Source organism: Ictidomys tridecemlineatus, chromosome 8 (genome assembly GCF_052094955.1).
Source record: "Ictidomys tridecemlineatus isolate mIctTri1 chromosome 8, mIctTri1.hap1, whole genome shotgun sequence".
Taxonomy (NCBI): Eukaryota; Metazoa; Chordata; class Mammalia; order Rodentia; family Sciuridae; genus Ictidomys; species Ictidomys tridecemlineatus.
Genome location: NC_135484.1, coordinates 28,798,945 through 28,818,538, shown reverse-complemented (window position 1 = coordinate 28,818,538; position 19,594 = coordinate 28,798,945). Strand labels below are relative to the sequence as shown.

General features: G+C 35.7%; 1 protein-coding gene across 1 annotated transcript in view; it reads right to left on the bottom strand.

Moving 5' to 3' along the window:
* The window catches only part of LOC144364801 (jouberin-like), a 64,851-nt gene that overhangs the window by 14,544 nt on the left and 30,713 nt on the right, over positions 1–19,594 (bottom strand). The window contains exons 4-5 of the mRNA XM_078018502.1: positions 17,669–17,766; positions 2,643–2,701 (exon numbers count right to left, since the gene is read on the bottom strand). Coding sequence (XP_077874628.1) covers positions 2,643–2,701; positions 17,669–17,766 — 157 coding nt within the window. The remainder of the gene's footprint in view (positions 1–2,642; positions 2,702–17,668; positions 17,767–19,594) is intronic.

The following is a 19,594-nucleotide window of genomic DNA, read 5'->3' as shown; positions in this document are numbered from 1 at the left end:
CTTGATATCTAAAAATAAAGTGTGGCTTTGTTAAAATGCAGATAAATGTGTACATGGAATTGACTGCCATCCTCCTCCCCCACCCAAAGAATAAGCAAGATAAGAAACAAATAAAAATTTAGCCCTTGTCCATTTACTTGGGTACAATGGACTCATTTTAGGTACATTAAAGAAATGACTTCTTTATACATTCTGGGTTATAGTTTTCTATCATCAACTTGACTACAGTTTTCAACTCATTAGAAATCTATCTTAATTAAGTCTTACTTCTAGGAAATTATAAGTATGGGGAAGGCCCAAAGACTTGTTTATCTAAAGGACATATTTGACCTTCTTATGAAACTAAAAAATTTCAAAAAGTTCTTAAGTGAGTTCTATGCAAAAAGAAAAGCTAAGCTAAAAATAAAGGTATTGTGTCCATCTACAACAACAACAAAAAATACATTAAAAAAAAGAGAGAAGCTAAGCTATCCTGATAGCCTTTAAAAACTGAGATGTCTCTGAGCTTTAATTTGGAGGGCATGGTGTGGATCTGTGTATCACCTGAGAATAGCTACTCAGAGTGGTCAGAGTTGTATGTGTAAAAGACATTGTTTCATTTATATATTTAATAAAAAGTGAACTACATTCCCAGTCCAAGTTCTAAAAAATGTTATAAAACATGTTCAAAGACAGAATATTGTTCCTCTAATGTACTAATATGGTCATTGATTTGGTTACTGAAACAGTCCTTCTTCTATCAGTTTACTTTATATATGTGTAATTTGTCATTGGGTATAAACTTCTTAGGGTCAGAGATTTTACTATCTAGTATTATGTAAAATTTAAATTTTCAGAGCTTGGAACTGAAAACATACATGGCAGATCAAAACAAAAACCTGAAAGACCTGGGTATGTGTTTGTATTGTGGGACAGGTGGAGGGAGAGCATAGAAAGAAGAGCAGACTGGAATTAAGAGGACCTGTGTTCTGGTACTGGATCTGCCACATACCACAAACAGGAACCCTCACTGTAGCCTTTCAGATCTTGTTTCTCTATTGGTACAATGGGGGCCAAATATGGTTTGGCCTCTTTCCCAGGGATGTTGTGAGGATCAAATATGAAAACATGGGTGAATGTACTCTGAAGCTTCACAGGCCAAATAAATAATTATCAATAAATCTTATCTCTCAACAACAACAAACCCCCACAAAACCCCTAAAAAATGATACCTTACTAAGTAACTTGTGGATACTGAGTCCAGTTAAAGAAGAGACAAACAAAAAACCCCAAGTAGTCTGGGAATCAGGAGATTTAGGTCTTGATCCAGGGTCTGACTAAGTGTGCGCTTTGAAATGTGCACAAGTTTACTCCACTATAAAACCAGTTTTATCTACTATAAAGACAGAAGGGTTATAGAAAGAATTTCTAAGGTATCATCTAGGTTATAATTTTGTGATTTTTTAAAAATCCATTTAAAAATTTCACATCTTGGGGCTGGGGATGTGGCTCAAGCAGTAACGCACTTGCCTGGCATGCGAGGGGCGCTGGGTTCGATCCTCAGCACCACATAAAAATAAAGATGTTGTGTCTACCGAAAGCTAAAAAATAAATATTAAAAAATTCTCTCTTAAAAAAAATTTCACATCTTGCATCTGTAGAATGAAATACTGTCTTGTGAAAAACTGCATGGCTTTGATGATTTTGTAAATTACTGTAATCTGAATCAGAATCTTTGAAGACGAGACAAATTATTCTTCAAAGTCTCAAAGCATATAGCAGGGTTAATTTGAACTAATGTTTTTCTGCAGGAAATTCAGCAGAGATTGTGTGTGCACATAGTGGGGTGGGGTGGGAGGGTACATCAGAGTTGTTACATTCCTGTTTTATTTTGCTATTAATATAGTATGAATGTGAAGTCCGGGCTTAATATTAGGTCCAAAAGGTAATCTGAAATGATAAAAATTGAGAAATATGTTGGGGAGGTTTTTTTTTTTAATTTTTAATACTACTATTTATTAAATATTTCTTAGGGTCTTAGGGTCAGTACAGCACTTAGTATTCGTTACCCCATTTAATCTGTTGGGGAGGTTTTTATGTAAACATTTTTTTAGATAGGTTTTCTTTTTTATACATTGTTACATGGTAAGTTTCAAAAAAAAAAATATATATATAAAGCCTTCTGACAGATCTTTTAAGATCTTTTAAGATAAATACCTTAAAATAAATTACTCAAATATGTTAAGCAGTTAGAGAACATATACAATGATGGATGATTTGAGTACTAGCATTTTTCTTTAATGCCTCAATATAGAAATTTCATTTTACCACATCACTTGTTTTCAGTTGAAGTTATTTCAATATGTTACTTAAACAAAAGTAAATAACAAAATGTCCTTGAAAGTTTAGTGTGATATTATTTAATGTCAATTATTATGGCCTTGAAATAATACACATTCTCAAGGTCCAATCATTAAAACATTTTCTTTAGTGTAAACTAGTTAAATTCATTTAAAAATCAATTACCTGAACTTTAACTTGTAGTATGATCATATGCTAGGAAAAAAGGAAATGGAGAAATTATCCTAAAAACAATAACAAAAAACAAACACAAACCTTAATTATTTATTACTACACATTATTTAGAAGGAAAAGTTGCTTACTGTGTCACTGATTGTGAGCCAAGTCTGAAATCCTGGGACTTGTCCTTACTGACTGACTGCTGTGGAAGAAGAAAAGCAGTAAGTCAAAAATGAGAGAAGGAAACCCAGTCAATATTCACATGCTGAAAACCCACCAACTTCCTGAATGAGGAGAGAACATACCCGTTCTGAATAAGAATGTCTATGTCAGAATGCAATGTCTATCAAGAAAAATATTCACTCTTATGGAAAACCAAGGAAGCAGTGCTCCAGATAGTGTAATTCCTCTTTATAAACAAAACCAGCTTTCAGATGTGTGGCAAAAAATGTGGCTTGTTTATCAGCCTAAATTAATCTCCTAATACTATGTATGGTATATTACAAAAGTGATACACTTATCTTTCTACATTGCGTCTTTCCTTTGTAATCTTCAGTAGTTTCCATATTTTTATAGTGATTCTTACTGAACTGTATGCAAGATTTTGAATTTGGAAGCTCTTTAAATCTTTCAAAAAATTTGTTCAGTGTATCATTTTATTAATGACAACTTTGTGAGAAAAACAAATAAGCACTTTCAGTGGTACCAAATTATATTACTGAGTGTTGGATGCTTCTTCTAGAATAAATATGAGCTCCAAATGAAAGTGTATTGTGGGAAATGGTGTTTGAATGACAAACAATACTTTATAAATCAATGCAATAAAAAAGATTGCAAAAAATTTTTTTGAAAAAGATAATTAGATGTTATGGAAAGGATCCATTTAATATTCCCAAAGAAAATATAAATTGTCATTAAAATTTTGAATTACATATAAGAGGAGATACCTAGATAATTATTTAAATTAAAAAATTCAGAAAAACAAAACAAAGTGAAATAAAATGAAAGAAAAGATTTAAAACCTTCTCTTTCAGTCTTGATGAAACTAATGCTTTCTCAGTGTTATCTCTACGGAAACTCATTTTGCCTTTTAGATTTCCTCTTTTTGAAATCAGATTTCTGCAAGATTTGGCACTGAGTATTTTCAAACAAGTATTATTTTGCTTATCATAAAGATTTCAAGAGGATGTTATGCTTTTCTGTACCATAATTATGTGATTATTATTGTTAGCCATATAACTTTAAGTCAAGCATTTAATAAAGAAATAAAGAAGGAGAAGACTTAGAGGTTAAAGGTGGGTATTGTAGTAAGTGACCCCAACAACAAAAGAACCAATGACTCGTTGATTTTTCTCTACTAGTGAAGTTGATTAGACTCAGTGAAAATGTATTTTGGAAAGAAGTACATACAAAAAGAAAAATTTCAAATTCAAGGAGTAACACAATTTGCAGAATGGTCTGTCTGCTCTCACCTGATAGAGCATCAAGCAAAGAAAACCATTAAAACTTAACTCAGAAAGCATTAATCATCAACATAATTTCTCTGGTTCCTTTATAGGTTTATAAAATAAATTCCAAATACTGTAATCAAATTAAAGGTAAGATGCTTTATTGTTTACAAGAAATAAGTATTTCTATCTCTCTGCTCATGGTAAGGCTAGCATCTTACCAAAGATAGATGTGTATATATATGAAACTTGGTAAAACTACCAGATTGAAAACAAAAACAAAAACTCGACATAAGCTCAGAAATTACCACCAATTTGAACCTATTCAAGAGGTCTAGGGGAGAGAAGTCAGATTGCATTATGTATCACTGTGAAGTCAAGCTATAACATGTTGACATGGGCAGGTCTTACCAATCCTGCCTGTTATAGTTTATTCATTTGCAATAGATGCTGTGATAGCCCCAGAAAGTTTAAGTAGGTTGTTCCTGCCATCTTTTCTACTGTATTACTACATTACTATAACTGGCACACCCAATTCCTTTTTTATGATGCAAAGGTGGCTTAGCCTATCTTCAAATCCTATAAATTAGTAAGGGATCCATATTTCAAAGTTTTAACACTTATTTGCAAAGGACACTTATTTAATTAGGACCAATACTTCACTTCTAAACACCTTTACTCACTCATTCCTTGGTCTCAGCAGCAGCGCCATATGGGTAGTGACTCATGGAGGCAGAAGGAGGGGGAAGAAGGAGGTGTCTCTGTGAGCTGTTTTGTTTTACTTTATCTTTAAACAAAAAAGCCCCCAAGGCTGGAATGTGATCAGCCCATAAACAACCCCCACCATCAACAAGGCCAAGGAGCATGACTGCCCTTCTTTCCCTCCTTTCCACACACACCTCTCAGTTGTTTTGTGACTTCGTTTCCTCTTCATGGATACCCTTGATTTGGAGAGGAGGGGATGAAGAGAGGAAGATGAGCAAAGCGAAGAAGATGAATGAAAGGAGCAGAATCTAGAGACTCTTACTTCCCAAACCCTCACAACTTCTTAGGGATGCTTTTTAATTTAGATGCAATGAGATTTAAACATGAAAGAATGATTAATGAAATGATTTTAAATGCTTCCACTGATTATGTGAAGATTTATCAAGAAGAAAACAATTCATTTATTGATTTGTAAAAGAGAAATGGGCCATGCAAACAACTAACCCAAATATTTCTATAAATCTGAAGAATGAACATAAAATCAGGTAAATGTTTAATCAATACAGGTTGTAGCTAGCACACCAGCTTTAAATAAGGCAAATTTATTACATGGTATAGCTCATTTTTACATGCTGTTTATATACCTGCTCACATCTACCTTTTCCAAATAATATCTATAGTTTGCTTATATCTACTTTGTAGGAATTTTTAAAAAACTGATGCAAGAGGAAAAATGTCAATTAAGGTTGGTAGTTAAATTCTACTCTTGGTTCTGTTAGTAACTCTGTGAGGCCTGAATAAGCCTTGTAATATTTCTTGTGTCTTTCTTCTTTTTTTTTTTTTTCTTGGAAAGGAATAAAGGGGCTCAGCATAAAAGCACAAGCTATCATAGCACCATTCTCTTATTTTGCAGATGAGGAAATGGAGGCCCAGAGTTCCAAAGATACAGAAGTTGTATGAAGGTTATGCTAGTGTTTTCAAACTGATGTAATAGCAAAATTATTGAAAGTCTCATATATAAACATGTGAAAACAGAATCACTCTGGGTGAAAGTAGGGTTTACATGGCCTGGCACGCCCTGCCTCCCCAGTCCTATCCTGAGAGCCCTCTACAGAAAACAGTTTGAAAACCACTAGACTAGGTGAGTTCTTGAAAGAGAGCTTGCTACAATACATTCATCTAGTTTGGAGTTGATTTTTGATTTTGGAATTTATTACTATTCACGTATCTGATTTATTTGATGCTAAATCCTTCAATTACAATATTCTTCCTTTAAAAAAAATCCTCTGCATTGAGATGTGGTTTGTAGAATCATACTGTAATAGAGTGAAGACCACTTTGACTCATGATTTATAGTTTTGGATACTTATCATGCCAAAACCAAAACCAAATGCATATGGGTCCCACGCTAAGAGCAAAGCACTGGGCTAGATACCCTAGAGATGCAATCCTGAGTGAGAAGGAGCTCCTGTTCTCTGAAAGTGCATGACTGAATGGGGAAAAGTTGTGTAGGTAACCAACAAGGGTGAGGGAAATGCATAGAAATAAAAGGAGAGAGGCCTCAACTTAGGAATAGAGGTTTTTGAGAAGGATGCAGGGGACACATCTAGCTGGATCTTAGGGGGTAAGCTACATTCTGATAACTGGAAAATGGGAACAGTTTGAGAAAGCAGAGTGAGCAAAAGATTGAGGGATGTGTCTTTAAAGGAAACATACTCAGAAGGATGGTTTGGAAGATAATGAAAACAGGTCAAAACGTCTACCATTGAGCAGTAGGACCTACATTAAAAACTTAAAGAGAACTGAACTCCACGAAAAATACAGAACCAACTAAAGCTGATTTCTGTGCTGATATATTACATGACTTGGTTTCTGTCTTAAGAAGGTATCTCCAGCAGGCAGGTAAAAGATGTGTTACAGACTGGACAACGGGAGACTAGAGATTGCTGTGGGCAGAGAGCAGGGCTACACTGGGCAGTAGCTTTCGTACAGCAACATCCTTCCCAAGTAAAAAATTCATGTTCCTTTAGGCCTGACTTATAATGTTTGCCCTTTTCCTTCTCTACACTCCTCTATTCCTATGTAATAAGCACATTTATGTAAATGATTTCCAAATAAAAACCTGAACTGGGATCTTGAGTTTTCTTCCAAATGACTGGGCAATTGTTTCACTTTTCAGTTAAGCTAGTTTCAGCACAACAGTAAACACACTTATCCACCCATTTCATCAAAATACCTTGTAAATAAACCTGAGCTTTTAGCATATCTCTCCTAAGTCTCATGCCTATAAGATATCTGTAACTGGCTACTGCACACCTTCTGTATTATAAATTCTTAGATGTTCAAATTAAACTCCTATGATTCTTCTTTTTCTTCACATGGATTTAGTCACCAAATTTTAGCTCCTCATTATTTCTGGCTTGGATTATTGCAACAGCCCCCACCCCCATCTTATTTCCTATAGTAATGCTTTTACTAATCTTTACAGAGTTTCTAGATGAGCTTATTTGGTCACTGTTGGTACCAGGGGCTGAACCAATGCTAAGCACAAACACTAAACATATGCTGTACTGTCGAGCTACACCCTTAGACCTAGAATAAGCTTTTGGATGCTTCAAATGGCTCCCTTATATCTTCAGAAAAAAATCCTGCTCTTTAATATGACGTACAAGGACCTTCCTGATTCTGTCCATGTTTTTCAGGTTCAACTCTTCCTCCTTTCAACCTTGCATCCTAAACTCCAACCATGATGCAACATTAAGCCAGGTTAGGCTTTTGCAAGTGCTTTCTTCCTTTCTTTCGTTACTGGGAGATTGAACTCATGTGTACTTAACCACTAAGCCATATCCCCAGCCTTTTTTATATTTTATTTAGAGACAGGGTCTTACTAAATTGCTTAGGGCCTTGCTAAGTTGTTGAGGCTGACTTTGAACTTGTAATCCTCCTGCTTCAGCCTCCCAAACTGCTGGGATTACAGACATGCACCACTGTGCCTGGCTTCCCCTGCTACTTCTAATGCCTCAAATGTATCCCTTAAAAACTGCATGGCTCCTCTTAAAAACCAACTCAACTACTTCTCGACAAACGGCTTCATAGTTTCTTACCACTATCCTTTTATTGATTATATGTTTAGTTTTGTGACTCTAACACTAATGTCATTTTTACCTACTAGACTATAATGTAGGGACCACTTCTGATTTATTGACCATTATACCATCCAGACTCCATTCTAACATAATGCCTAGAAGAAGAACAGGCATTCAAATATGTTTTAAATGAGTAAACCACAAAGACGCCAAAGCAAGTGGGGGAGAGAAGTTGGGGAATCATGGGTAAGGGCTGGAAGAATGTAAGAGGGGAAAAATGACTAAAAACTCAAGTGGAGAAGTCTGCCACAGAAAGGTCAACTTCTTTGAGACCCCAAAACAGCTGAAGAATGAGAGTAAAATTGCAGAAATACATAGCAAGTGGGTTGAAAATTTGAGGGAGTTCATTTTAGATGGCATCTGTTCAAGAAAGCAGGAGTCAAAGTCAACTTGGAGTAAGATGTTAGGAGCTTGAGAAATTAGGTGCCACAGAGAACTGGGGTAATGAGTCAAATGGAAAGAAAAAAAAAAAAAGATGACCAATACCATGGCCTCACTGAGGCAATTAATCACAAATCCAACAAACCCAACATAGAGACAGTCAAATGTGATTTTTTTTTTTAAAGCAATGATTACACACCAGAGTAGAAGTGAGAAAATGGACAAGCTCTCAGGGTAGGGGCTAGTGAAACAAGTTACACATTCCAAGTTCTCTTCATGCATCTGGCATCAAACTGCTAAATAATGCTGTTTCCATGCACTTATTTCCCAGGTGTCTTAAATGAGCTGGTTTGGAAAGAATTAAATCTTGTAGATCACCAAGATGTCAGGAAACACCAGAACACCACCCCATATCTTACAATTCCTGCAAATTGAGCAATCATTTGGATTATTCATTTCCTCTTTTGGATCTGAGCTATCCACTAATCTCCATCACTAGAGAATAGTTCTTCCCAAATCAGGTCAGTGGGACCAGCAGGAAATCCTCTGTGTTAAGATAGGTATGCAAGAGATGCTGCTTAAATACATCTATAGCAATGGGGAAGCAGTAACAGGTTTTAAGAAGAGAAAAGACTTATCATGTACAAAAAAATTTAAGTAAAAGTGTTATTAAAGTAAATTTCTTCCAATACGTTGAAAAAGATCTTATTGAATGCATGCTTTGTCTGAACAAAGGAGACACTAGGTTCTTCCCTTTTTATGTTACCTAAAGGAGAATCATGTCAAAATAGTGATCATTATAACCACATTATGACTACTAAGTAATAACAACCAGAACATTGACACATGGTTAATTTTCCATTGTCCATGCAAAAATGAGCATAGTTAATTTCTCAAGCAAATAAAATAAACTGTAGTCAATACATATTTAAATTTAATTGAGATATTTTATATCTACTCATCACCTGGAGTCTCAAACAGCTAGATCCATCTTTATGTGACAACCCCTATCCTTGTCTAGGGCTTTATAGACACTAGGCAAGTGCTCTACCACTAACCTGTAGCCCAACCTGTTTTTAAGCACAGTGCTCTATAACTCCAACACCACTGCTCCTATCCTTGCAAGGTAATGAAATAATGAAAGCAAAATTTCATTAACAAATTCTTAAAATGAAAAAAAGGTAATTTAAGGGAAAAACACTCATTCTATCACATATATGTTTCTATTAAAAAAGAAAGAACAATGGTTCTTGACTGTGGAGTGGGGGGTGTTTTGGCCCTTAGGGAAAATTTGGCAATGTCTGGAACTTATTTTTAATTGTGATGACTGGGAAGAGTTGCTTCTGGCATCTTGTGAGTACAGGCCAATGAGCCTGCTAAACATCCTATAATGAACAACATTTTCCCAATAACAAAGACTTACCAGTCCCCAATGCCAACAGTGCTGAGGCTGAGAAACCCTGAAGTAGAGTGGTTGACAAAGCAAGAGGACAACAGAGCTATGCTGTCAGAGAACTTCCAGAAAAAGGTCATGCTGCTTGTCAAGTCAGAAGACAGGGTGACTGATAATCAATTCAGCCACTATCTAAAGGATAATTTATGACAGAATGATTGGTGGAAAGTTCTCCCAATCATATCTTTCACATTTTAGATCTGTAACACGTTTTCAGAGAAATGTCTCTGACATTTAGGTTATTCTTTGAAAACATGAGCAGCAAATACAATGTTATTCTATCAAACAACAGAGAATCCTGTCAGAGGGCATGCTAAATATAGCATGCTTGATCCAGCGAATTATCACTTATTTTTGTACTTTAAATATAATCAGCATTCAAAGATACTTCCCTCAGATAAGTCTACCAATGCTTTTATAAAAGCACAAAATGTCCTCTGCTCATAACACTGAGAAATGTGAAAAATGTCTTACAAATACTTATCATTGATTATTAGAAAAATCATGTTATCTTTATTAAGAACTTGTATTATTCTCTGAGTTTTAATGGAAGATCTTTACAAGAGAATGAGAGGTGACAGAGGTTAAACTTTATGGACTCAAATTAGAACTAAATAAAGATAAAGTAAAATTTACTAAATAGGAAAATAAATTTCACCTACATATTATTTTGTATAAAATTTAATTCATGGGATGAGAAAGACATAAAGGAAAATTCTTTAAATATAAGTTAAGTATAGAGCACTTGCTTAGTATATGCAAGGCCCTGGGTTTATTCCCCAAAACCACCACCACCACCACAAAAAAAATAAATAAATATAGTAGAAAAATAGTAGACAATAAATAGATTACCTTCAGTGTTTATGGGTATTTCTCTGTCTTCAGAGTACCTAAAGTTGTGCTATATAACACTATTGTCAGGGGTAGTGGTACAGGCCTTTAATTCCAGGGACTCAGGAGGCTGAGGCAGGAAGATCACAAATTCAAGGCCATTCTCGGCAACTTAGCAAGACCCTGTTGTATAAGTAGTTATTGATTTGTCTGGGGACTCTCCAGCCTATCCTCAGGAATAACTCAACCTTTGCTTTCTCCTTGTGCAGTGAAAGTGTCAGCAACCAATGTTGCCATCACCCACCACCATTTCAATAAGCCAGATTAAATGCTGGAATGTACCTGGCACATTTACCAACAGAGCAGGTGCGTTCCACTGGGATAAATTTTTAAGAGGTGGCAGCTGCCAAGCCATTAAAAGGTATAATTTTGCTTCTTATTGTACAGTTTGAATAAGAAAAAAAAATTAAAAAGAATTTTTCTTTTTCCTTTAAAGTATAGAGCATAGGACTGGGCACAGGTATAAGACTAGTCTCAGCTACTCAGGAGGCTAAAGCAGGAGGATTGCTCAAACCCAGGAATTTGCAGCCAGCCTGGGCAATATATCAAGACTGTTTCAAAAACAAAAATAAAAAGCATACAGAATACACTATTTAGAACTTCCACATGAAAAAGGGCACAATGAAACAAACATAAAACAGGAATGTAAAAAGCACGGTGACACAAACCTGGCCAACTGTGCAGGTAAAGACGATGTGCATCATTGACTAGGTGGGTGAAGGAAAAAGGGAACTGGCCTGAGAATATTAAGGCCATTATCCTAATTAGCAGGTCATTTTGAATGAATCTCTTAACTTTTTGGATCTCAATTTTAATTTGTAAAATGAAGGAATTGATTAGAACCATCAGGGATGATCTCTAAGGTCCTTTCCTAACATTAATTTTATAATTCTATGAACTCAGACCCCACACAATCCTAATCATTTATCAGAAACTACTTTTCAAGTTCTTTCTAAAAAATATATCTCACACGTGATAATAAGACTTGAACATGAAGTTAAACATCTGATGGATTTTGTGGTAGGTTTCTAAGGCAGGATCTTGATAAAATCAAACCATATATATTTTGATAAAGGAACTAAACTTAAAATGCAACTAGCCAGGTGTTAAGGAAGCTCAGTTTCATATTTCTCAAGGGTTGGCTGTTAGCTTCATAACTCTGTGTACCCATAATATTTTAATAGGGCCAACATTATGTGTCTCAGGGACTTCTTTTTACATAAGCATAGGTCATTTCTTTCTTCTATAAGAGAAGTAAAACACTGTGTAATATACATATACTATATCCTAGGAGAAAAAATAAGGGAAGAACTCTCTCATCCCCACTCCCTCTTTTTTTTTCCCCTGCAGGACCAGGGATCAAATCCAGGGCCTTGCACATGCCACGTAAGTGCTCTACACTGAACAACTCCTTCAGTCCCCTGTAGAATTCTATCCTAAAACATGGATTCAGCTAAAGCAGATCAAATCATGTTCTTCAACTAAAAGAATCCTTGTATCTTAAACTTCAATGCCTTCAAATTCAAGTTTCATTTCTTCCATGAGAGTTTTACTATTCCCTTGCCTAAAGGGGTTATCCTCTGAACACTTCTGGATTACCTTCCTATGTATTTTCTATTATTTTCTCAATGCTGGGAATTGAATTCAGGAACACCTGCATGTTAGCTATGCCCTCAGCCTTACCTATTTTATTTTATAAAGTGATTTATTTTGCATGACTGTACGTTCCTTGAAGTCTATTAGAATTAGGGTAGGGAATCAGTGGGATTAGCCTGAAGCAGACAGTTATGGGTCAAGACAGCTATCTGAGGAACTGATCTGCTAAGATGAATGTAAAGGAGTGTCTGAAGCGTGGAGATTAGTCTGTAAGGGAAAAAAGCCACACAAAACCCCCAAATCAACTACACTCTAAACTAAGATCATTATGTAGTGAGTCCATCTAATCAGAGCAGTGGCTCAGCAGTGAGAATTGGGAATCTTGGAATCAGTAATCCCTATCCTCAGGAACACAGGCACACTGGGGATCACAGAGAAATGAACACACCTGCTCTGTTGGTAAATGTGCCAGAATCTTGCATATCTCTTCTCCTAGGAGACATAGAAGAGGAAGGACAATACCAACCTTACAGGTAGCCAAAAAGATACCGAGAGTCCCTTTAATTTCCTCTGGCTCACGCAGAATTAATTCATGGGTACTGAACAAGAATACACTTAGAGGTGGAGTTAGCCTCAATTTCATTGGTCAGCATGATGCAAAGTCAGGGATATCAGTAAGTCACTACAAGTAAAGGCCATATTTTCATAATATTGCTCATAGTTTTTGATATAGACCAAACTTGTTAGCTATCATAATGATTCCCCATGCCAATGTTATAAATGATTCTACTGCATTAAATTATTTTAGGGAGTACATTCAAATTAGCATTATTATGAGTTATGTGCTTGTTTCTCCCTGAAGTCATATGTTGAAATCCTAACCCTCATGTGATAGTTTTGGAAAGTAATGAGGTCATGAGGGTGGAATCCTCAAGAATGGGATTAGTACTTTCATAAGAGGAGACACAGAGAATTCTTCCTTCTGTCCTCTGCCCTGTGAGGATGCAACAGGGCTGAAAACCAGAAAGGTGGCCCTCTTCAGACACTGGATCTACCAGCACTATAATCTTGGACTTCCCATTCTCCAGAACTATAAGAAATAAATGTTTGTTGTTTAAGCCATTGGACTACTGAAGATTTGTTAAGCCAAATCTTAACAAAACCTGATAACCTTAACAAAACCTGATAAGACAAGCATCTTCCTAAATTCTTAAATCTGTACCAAACTGTGAACAATGGGTAATGTTACACTATAACATTTGCACATAGTTGAATTCCAATTCTTGCTTTGCAAATTCCTTTGACTGTATTATTATTAGTACCCAAACTATTGCAGGTAACCATTACTTTATGTTCTTGCTGTTACTTGAAACTGTTGTTTTATCCAGAAACCATTTTTCCTTTCAGTTCCTTGTAGCATAGGCTGTTTTCTCACATATCTAACTGTGAATCATGGTAGCCAGCAGCTAATACTGGTTTCCTCTTAGCTCTTCTTCTGTTAATTTTAGGCTACTGTACTTCCAAAGCACTTCTCCTTAGATGTTTTGACACCTGGCTATAACACCCTCTACTTATCTTTGTGGTGGCCACCCACCTTTGGACCTCATGGGTTCTCTAACACTATGGTTCTCAATGTCAACTGCAAATTAAAATCACCTAAAAAACTCTCGTTCCATTCTAGATCAATTAAATCAAATCTGCAGGGTGTGGTGATGGACACCAATATTCAGTTTTTTAATTTCTTAGGTGACTGCAACAAGAGCCAAGGATGAGACCTGTGCTCTACCACAATAATTAAGGACATTGGCTCCTGCTTCATCAGTTTACTCTATAAACCAATTTTTGCTATCACCTGGAATTTTAATGTTGAAGAGAACAAGCTGTCTGACACTCTGGGTCATAGTTCCTGAACCAGCTCAATGTTATTTCACTTCAGTTCTTATGCACACTCTATCAGTCATTACCTGGAGTACTTGATACATAAAATATTAAATAAGCAAGAGAGTTTCTGGCCTTAAACACTATAGTTGCTCCAGCTTGCTAAGCCCTTACCGTACACTTCTATGCCTCCACCTGGGCAAGGACAGCTTATTGGAAACTTGCAAGGAACCTAGCTTTCTAAGTGTGTCAGTCTTCTCTTGATTCTCCATCTTCTTCAATCTGGCTGATCCTCCATGGTATATCACTCCAATGGCTCTTACCAAGGCTATCACATCTCTTACCCTCTTGTTCCTCTAACATACATACAAGTTCAAATCCATTTCAAACTGAATTTACCTTTTCCACTGCTATGCCCAAGATACTGAGCACCATTGAAGAAAAAAATACAACTAGGGGGGGATAGGGTATAGTGCAGTGGTAGAGAGCTTGCCTAGCATGTATGAGACACTGGGTTTGATCCTCAGTACCACACAAAAATGAATTAAAAAAATAAAGGTACTGTGTCCATATACAACCAAAAAAACTTAGGAAAAAGGAAAACATTTTAAAAAAATGCAACTACAGAGATTTGTGGAACCTACATTTTCATGGTATCCCAACAGCAGTTACCAGAATTACTGAGAAATCTTTTTTACATTTCCCAAATGAACTCTTGCTCCTACTTTTCTTGAGGGATTCAAATAGTCTCTTTTTAATCTCACTCTTTTGCTCCTCACATTAGATGTGGACCTTGATTTCTGTTTTGGAAAGCATAAAAATATTCTTTCTATACTTCAACTGTATCAACTTATTTTCATTCTCATCCACACTTACTTGCCTTAGAAGGGTATTGCTCTAAGCTCAGCACTGCTGACATTTTTTTTTGGCAGATAATTCTTTGCTGAAGGGGGCTGTCCTCTGTACTCTAGAAGGTTTAGCAACATTATTTACGGTAGCTCCTCTGATAGCTCCATGGCTGGGGGTATCAAACTAGTAGGATCTAGATTTGACCCTGAGAGGTCTCTACCTACTAGATGCCAGTAATATCCCCCTCCTTCTAGGTGAAATAACAAAGAATGTCATCAAACATTGCCAAATAATGTCTACTGGGAGGCAAAATCGACATTATGTGAGAACCACTCTTCTAAGTCAAGGCTCATCTATATATATCTTTCTGATTAAAAAACAAAACAACAACAACAAAAAAACTTCCCACTTCCTCTAAGATCACTTGTACCGTTGATGTGTTTTATGGGTCTTGAACCTGTCCATTGGCTTTGTCTCCTTAGTATATAATTTTATGTCTCTCCAATATTAAAAAAAAATCACTCCTGGACACCAGGTCACTCCTCCAGCCACTATTCAATCCTTTTTTATTCTTTTAAGTGAAATGTTGAGAATGACATTCATGAGTTCCCTTGCTGAGGCACCATTCAATTTTTAATCTACCCTTAATCCTCATTACTGCACTGATACTGGTGCAAAGCTACTAGAATCCTTTTGATTACCAAATGCTTAGGTAACTTTCCTGCTTGGCTATTTATGACTATATTCTCCTTGAACTTTTCTCTCCTAGCGTCTAAGGCACTTTTTTTTTCATTCTTTAACTATTTTTTAAAATATTTTTTTCTTAATATTTCCTTTTTTTTGGACTTCCTTAATACTAGTGTTCAATTGGGTTTTATCCTTGGCTGTCTGTCAGAACTTGACAACGCTCTTCTGAACTACAGTCTCTGTTACAAGCTTCTATCTACTGATATAATACAATGAATACACTAATTTCTCTTCATCTAATTTTGAATCTCAATCCTCTCTCAAAATTCAATCCTGCATTTCTGACCTTTGATGAATACTTCTATCAGGGAACACTATAGACACTAATAAATTGAGATGTCTAAAACCGAGTTTATCTCCTACTACTCACCATCCCTTGTCTCTATCTCCCCAAATCTTCCTTGTTCACTTTATAATTCCTACAGTACCACCATCTATTCAGCTGTATAATAAGCTAGGGTTCTTAGAAAAGTCCAACATTCCTTCATTAATCATATTCACTGAACTATAAAATTCTGCCAATTATACCTTATTTCCCTATTTCTCTATCCCCACTAGTTCAGCGTTGCATATTTTATTTCTATGGATTCCTAGTTTCCTTGCACTAGGTTTTAGGTACCTCTTATCCAAATACTATTCTGTCACTAGAACAATTCCTACCCGCCCGCCCTCAGTGCCACAGATACAACCCAGGGACTCACACAGGTAAGCACTCTGCCATTGAGCACAGGCCCTAAAATGATCTCTTTAACATGCAAATCCTTACAAACCACTCCCTGAGTTATCTCTTTCAATGAATTCCGTTTGTCTGGAGAATAAAATTAAAGCATTTTAGCACAATGCAATAAGCTCTCAATAGCCTGGTTCCTGCATTTCTCTTTTCTCTCCATTAGATCCATGTTCCATGTTCCCCAGACCTAATCATTAAAAATCATCATTGAAGTAAGGTATGTGCAAAAAAATTTTTTTTTTACCCTCAAATGTGTTTTCTAAGTTCATCTACATAGAATATATTTTTTCATCCTAAAAGCCTCAAGTCAAGCACTTGAACTCTCTGGGAACTCGCATTGTGCACCTAGTCTCATTACAGTTCCCAGTCTGTTGGAATTTCTCCCAAGTGTCTTGTCTACTCACTCCTGTTTTGGTGGGGACTAAAAATATTTGTCCTGGAACTAAGAACTCGATAAATACAGGTTTAATGGCTGAATGGTACATGACAGGTTCAAAAGAACTTTATCATGATATTGTAATTATATGTTTCTTAACCAATATTTGTTAAAAAAAAAAAAAAGTAGATGTCAGTTCACCAGAGTTAAGAAACAGTGAGGCTACTCAATCAAGAGCTACTGTCACTTAGGCAAGAGCTACTGTCACTTAATAAAACAAGATATATATATAAAATGGTGTGTATATATATATATATATATATATATATATATATATATAAATATAAATGGTACAGTGCTTGTTAAACCTTTCACTGAAGTATTACTAACATCTGAAGAAGAGTGACTGATGTCTCTGAGGAATCTGATGGCACAGACAAAACAAAACAACAACAACAAGAAAGAAATAACCCACATTTCTATGGCTGATAATACATCCACATTCATTTTAACTTGAAAGTGTTTTAGATTACTGGCAAGTAAAAGAAATACTCCAGAAAGACAGAACACATTTATCGTGTAGACTCCAGTGACCTTTAGCATAAATGTGTACCTCCCAGGTGGAGCTGACAGTAGCATCAATTATCAAAGTTGAAGAAACAAATATAGAGTGGAAATAGCATCACACTTAATGTCACAAGTTCTACTTTGGGGTCTCGTCCTATCACTTAGACTGTGATTTGGGGCGGGGGGGGTCTACTTTATTTTCTCTGAGCCTCCTCAGTTTCCTTATCTGGAAAATGGCTATAACAACATTTGCCTTATGTATTTCATAATGTTGGTGCCAAGATCAAAAGAAATAATGTAAACAATGAAGGATTATAAGCATGAAAATATAGAAACATTTTATGCAGAGAGAGTGAAAAAATTAACATACATATACAATACTTGAATTCTTAAAACAATTACCTTTTGAGGACCTGAAAGCTTTTCTGTTTTGGTTTTTTCCTTGGGGGTTAAAGGAGGGGAGCGCTCCTTTATCTCTGGAGGCAGTTCTTGATATAGTGCTGGAAGTGAAAAAGGAATTTATGTATTTATATTGAGAAGCACTATTTGGGGGAGGGTTATAGTAACAGAGGAAGCATATATGAAATTAAAGAGAAATTAATGTTCAATTCCTTGGTATAGCAACACTCTATATAGCACTTATTCATGATGGAAATTTGTTGACTTAAACATTAGTTATTATTGGACAATTTTTATCAGCAGGATTTCAGAAACGTAGATGGTACCATTCTCACTTACTATATGGTAAGAGAGATGCTTACTTCATTTTATCTCAATCCCCAATCACCAGGAACCTACTGTAAGCAAGGTTGTCTACTAGGTACTGCTGGAGATAGAAAGATGATCAAAAGACAGTTTTTGCTCTCAAGGAGCTTATAATCTGGTCAGGGACAGACATGTTCACAAGTAACTGCAATATAAGATACAATGTGGTATTACTTGAAAGAGAATAACAACAAAACAAAGTAATGTGGGGATGAAAAAATGCTGAAAGAAAGATGTGGGAGTGTGATGGACTTTGAGTAGGCAGGTTTTCACCAGGCAGAGATACAGGAAAAGGATAATTTGGGAAGATAGAATGAAACGAAGAAGCATGGTTCCAGGACTATCATGATGTTGAATCTATACAGTGTTGAACTTTACAGTTTAAAATATATTACTCCACTCTATATGATCTATTAAATCTTACAGGATATTAAACCTACAGAGCTATATAGGAATTTTAAAGACTTAAAAACAAAACTCTATTTTGGTTAAAAGCAACTCTGAAGTGAAAGAAAATGCTAAACTATATTTGATCAAAAATGTACAACTAAGATTGTAAGATATATTAGCTGGCTTTAGATATGGGTTGGTATTATTATTGGGTTTCTTTATCTCTTACAGAAAAGAGTGTTAGATGTGTTTAAGGGAAGCTGATCATGTTCTTCTTTCCAGTGACTTAAGATACAAAGAAAATAAGTCCTTTATAATAATGGGGTACCATTTTCTGTCATTGTGCTGTTCTCTTAAAGGACATGGTTCTCAATTGAACAGCAGGTATAGATTCTGTTAATATATATATTCCTTTAGATCATTTGTTTTGCATATTTGGCTTCAGATAAAGATCAGGAATAATTCCTCTTACTATTTTTAGAGTGGAATATGCTGCTGAGAATCATTTTTTTTCCCCTCGAGTGTAAAAACCAGGCAGTTCAGTTTTTGTTAAATTCAAGTAAAAAGCAGGATAAAAGGGAAAAGAAAATTCTCTTCTGATGTAGTATGAGAATTCAATTATTATATTCTTGGGTAGTCTGAAAGTTTTCTTCCCTGTTTGTTCTGGTCTTTACAGTGCTCTTCCAAGAAGCAATGACCGATGCCAAAACAAAAAACTAAAAAAAAAAAACCCAAAAAACACACCCCCCATCAATTATTCTGGGACATAATAAGGAGTTTTATCAGTTGCAGAATGGTCTCAAGATAAGAAATGAATTCTGTGTACAACCACCAACCATCATCGTAATATATTTCGGAGATTTGACTTGATTATTATGAAAGAAAAACAAATTTTATAACTCACTGAGGATCAAATATCTATAACCTGTCAGGACTTGCAAGCCTAAGAGGTTATATCTATAAACTGAAGTTAAAACACCTAATACCACCATCCCCAAAGGCACACAATCTTCATATACTGCCAGATAAAAAAAAAAGGTGTAGATGTTTTCACTTGAATCTTACAGGAATAATGGACTGTAATACCTAGTTAAAATTACCAAATCTTCCAGAGTAGTTTTGATTGTGGGGCAGCTCTTGATTTTTAGCTACCCCTTTTTAACCTTGGCTGTT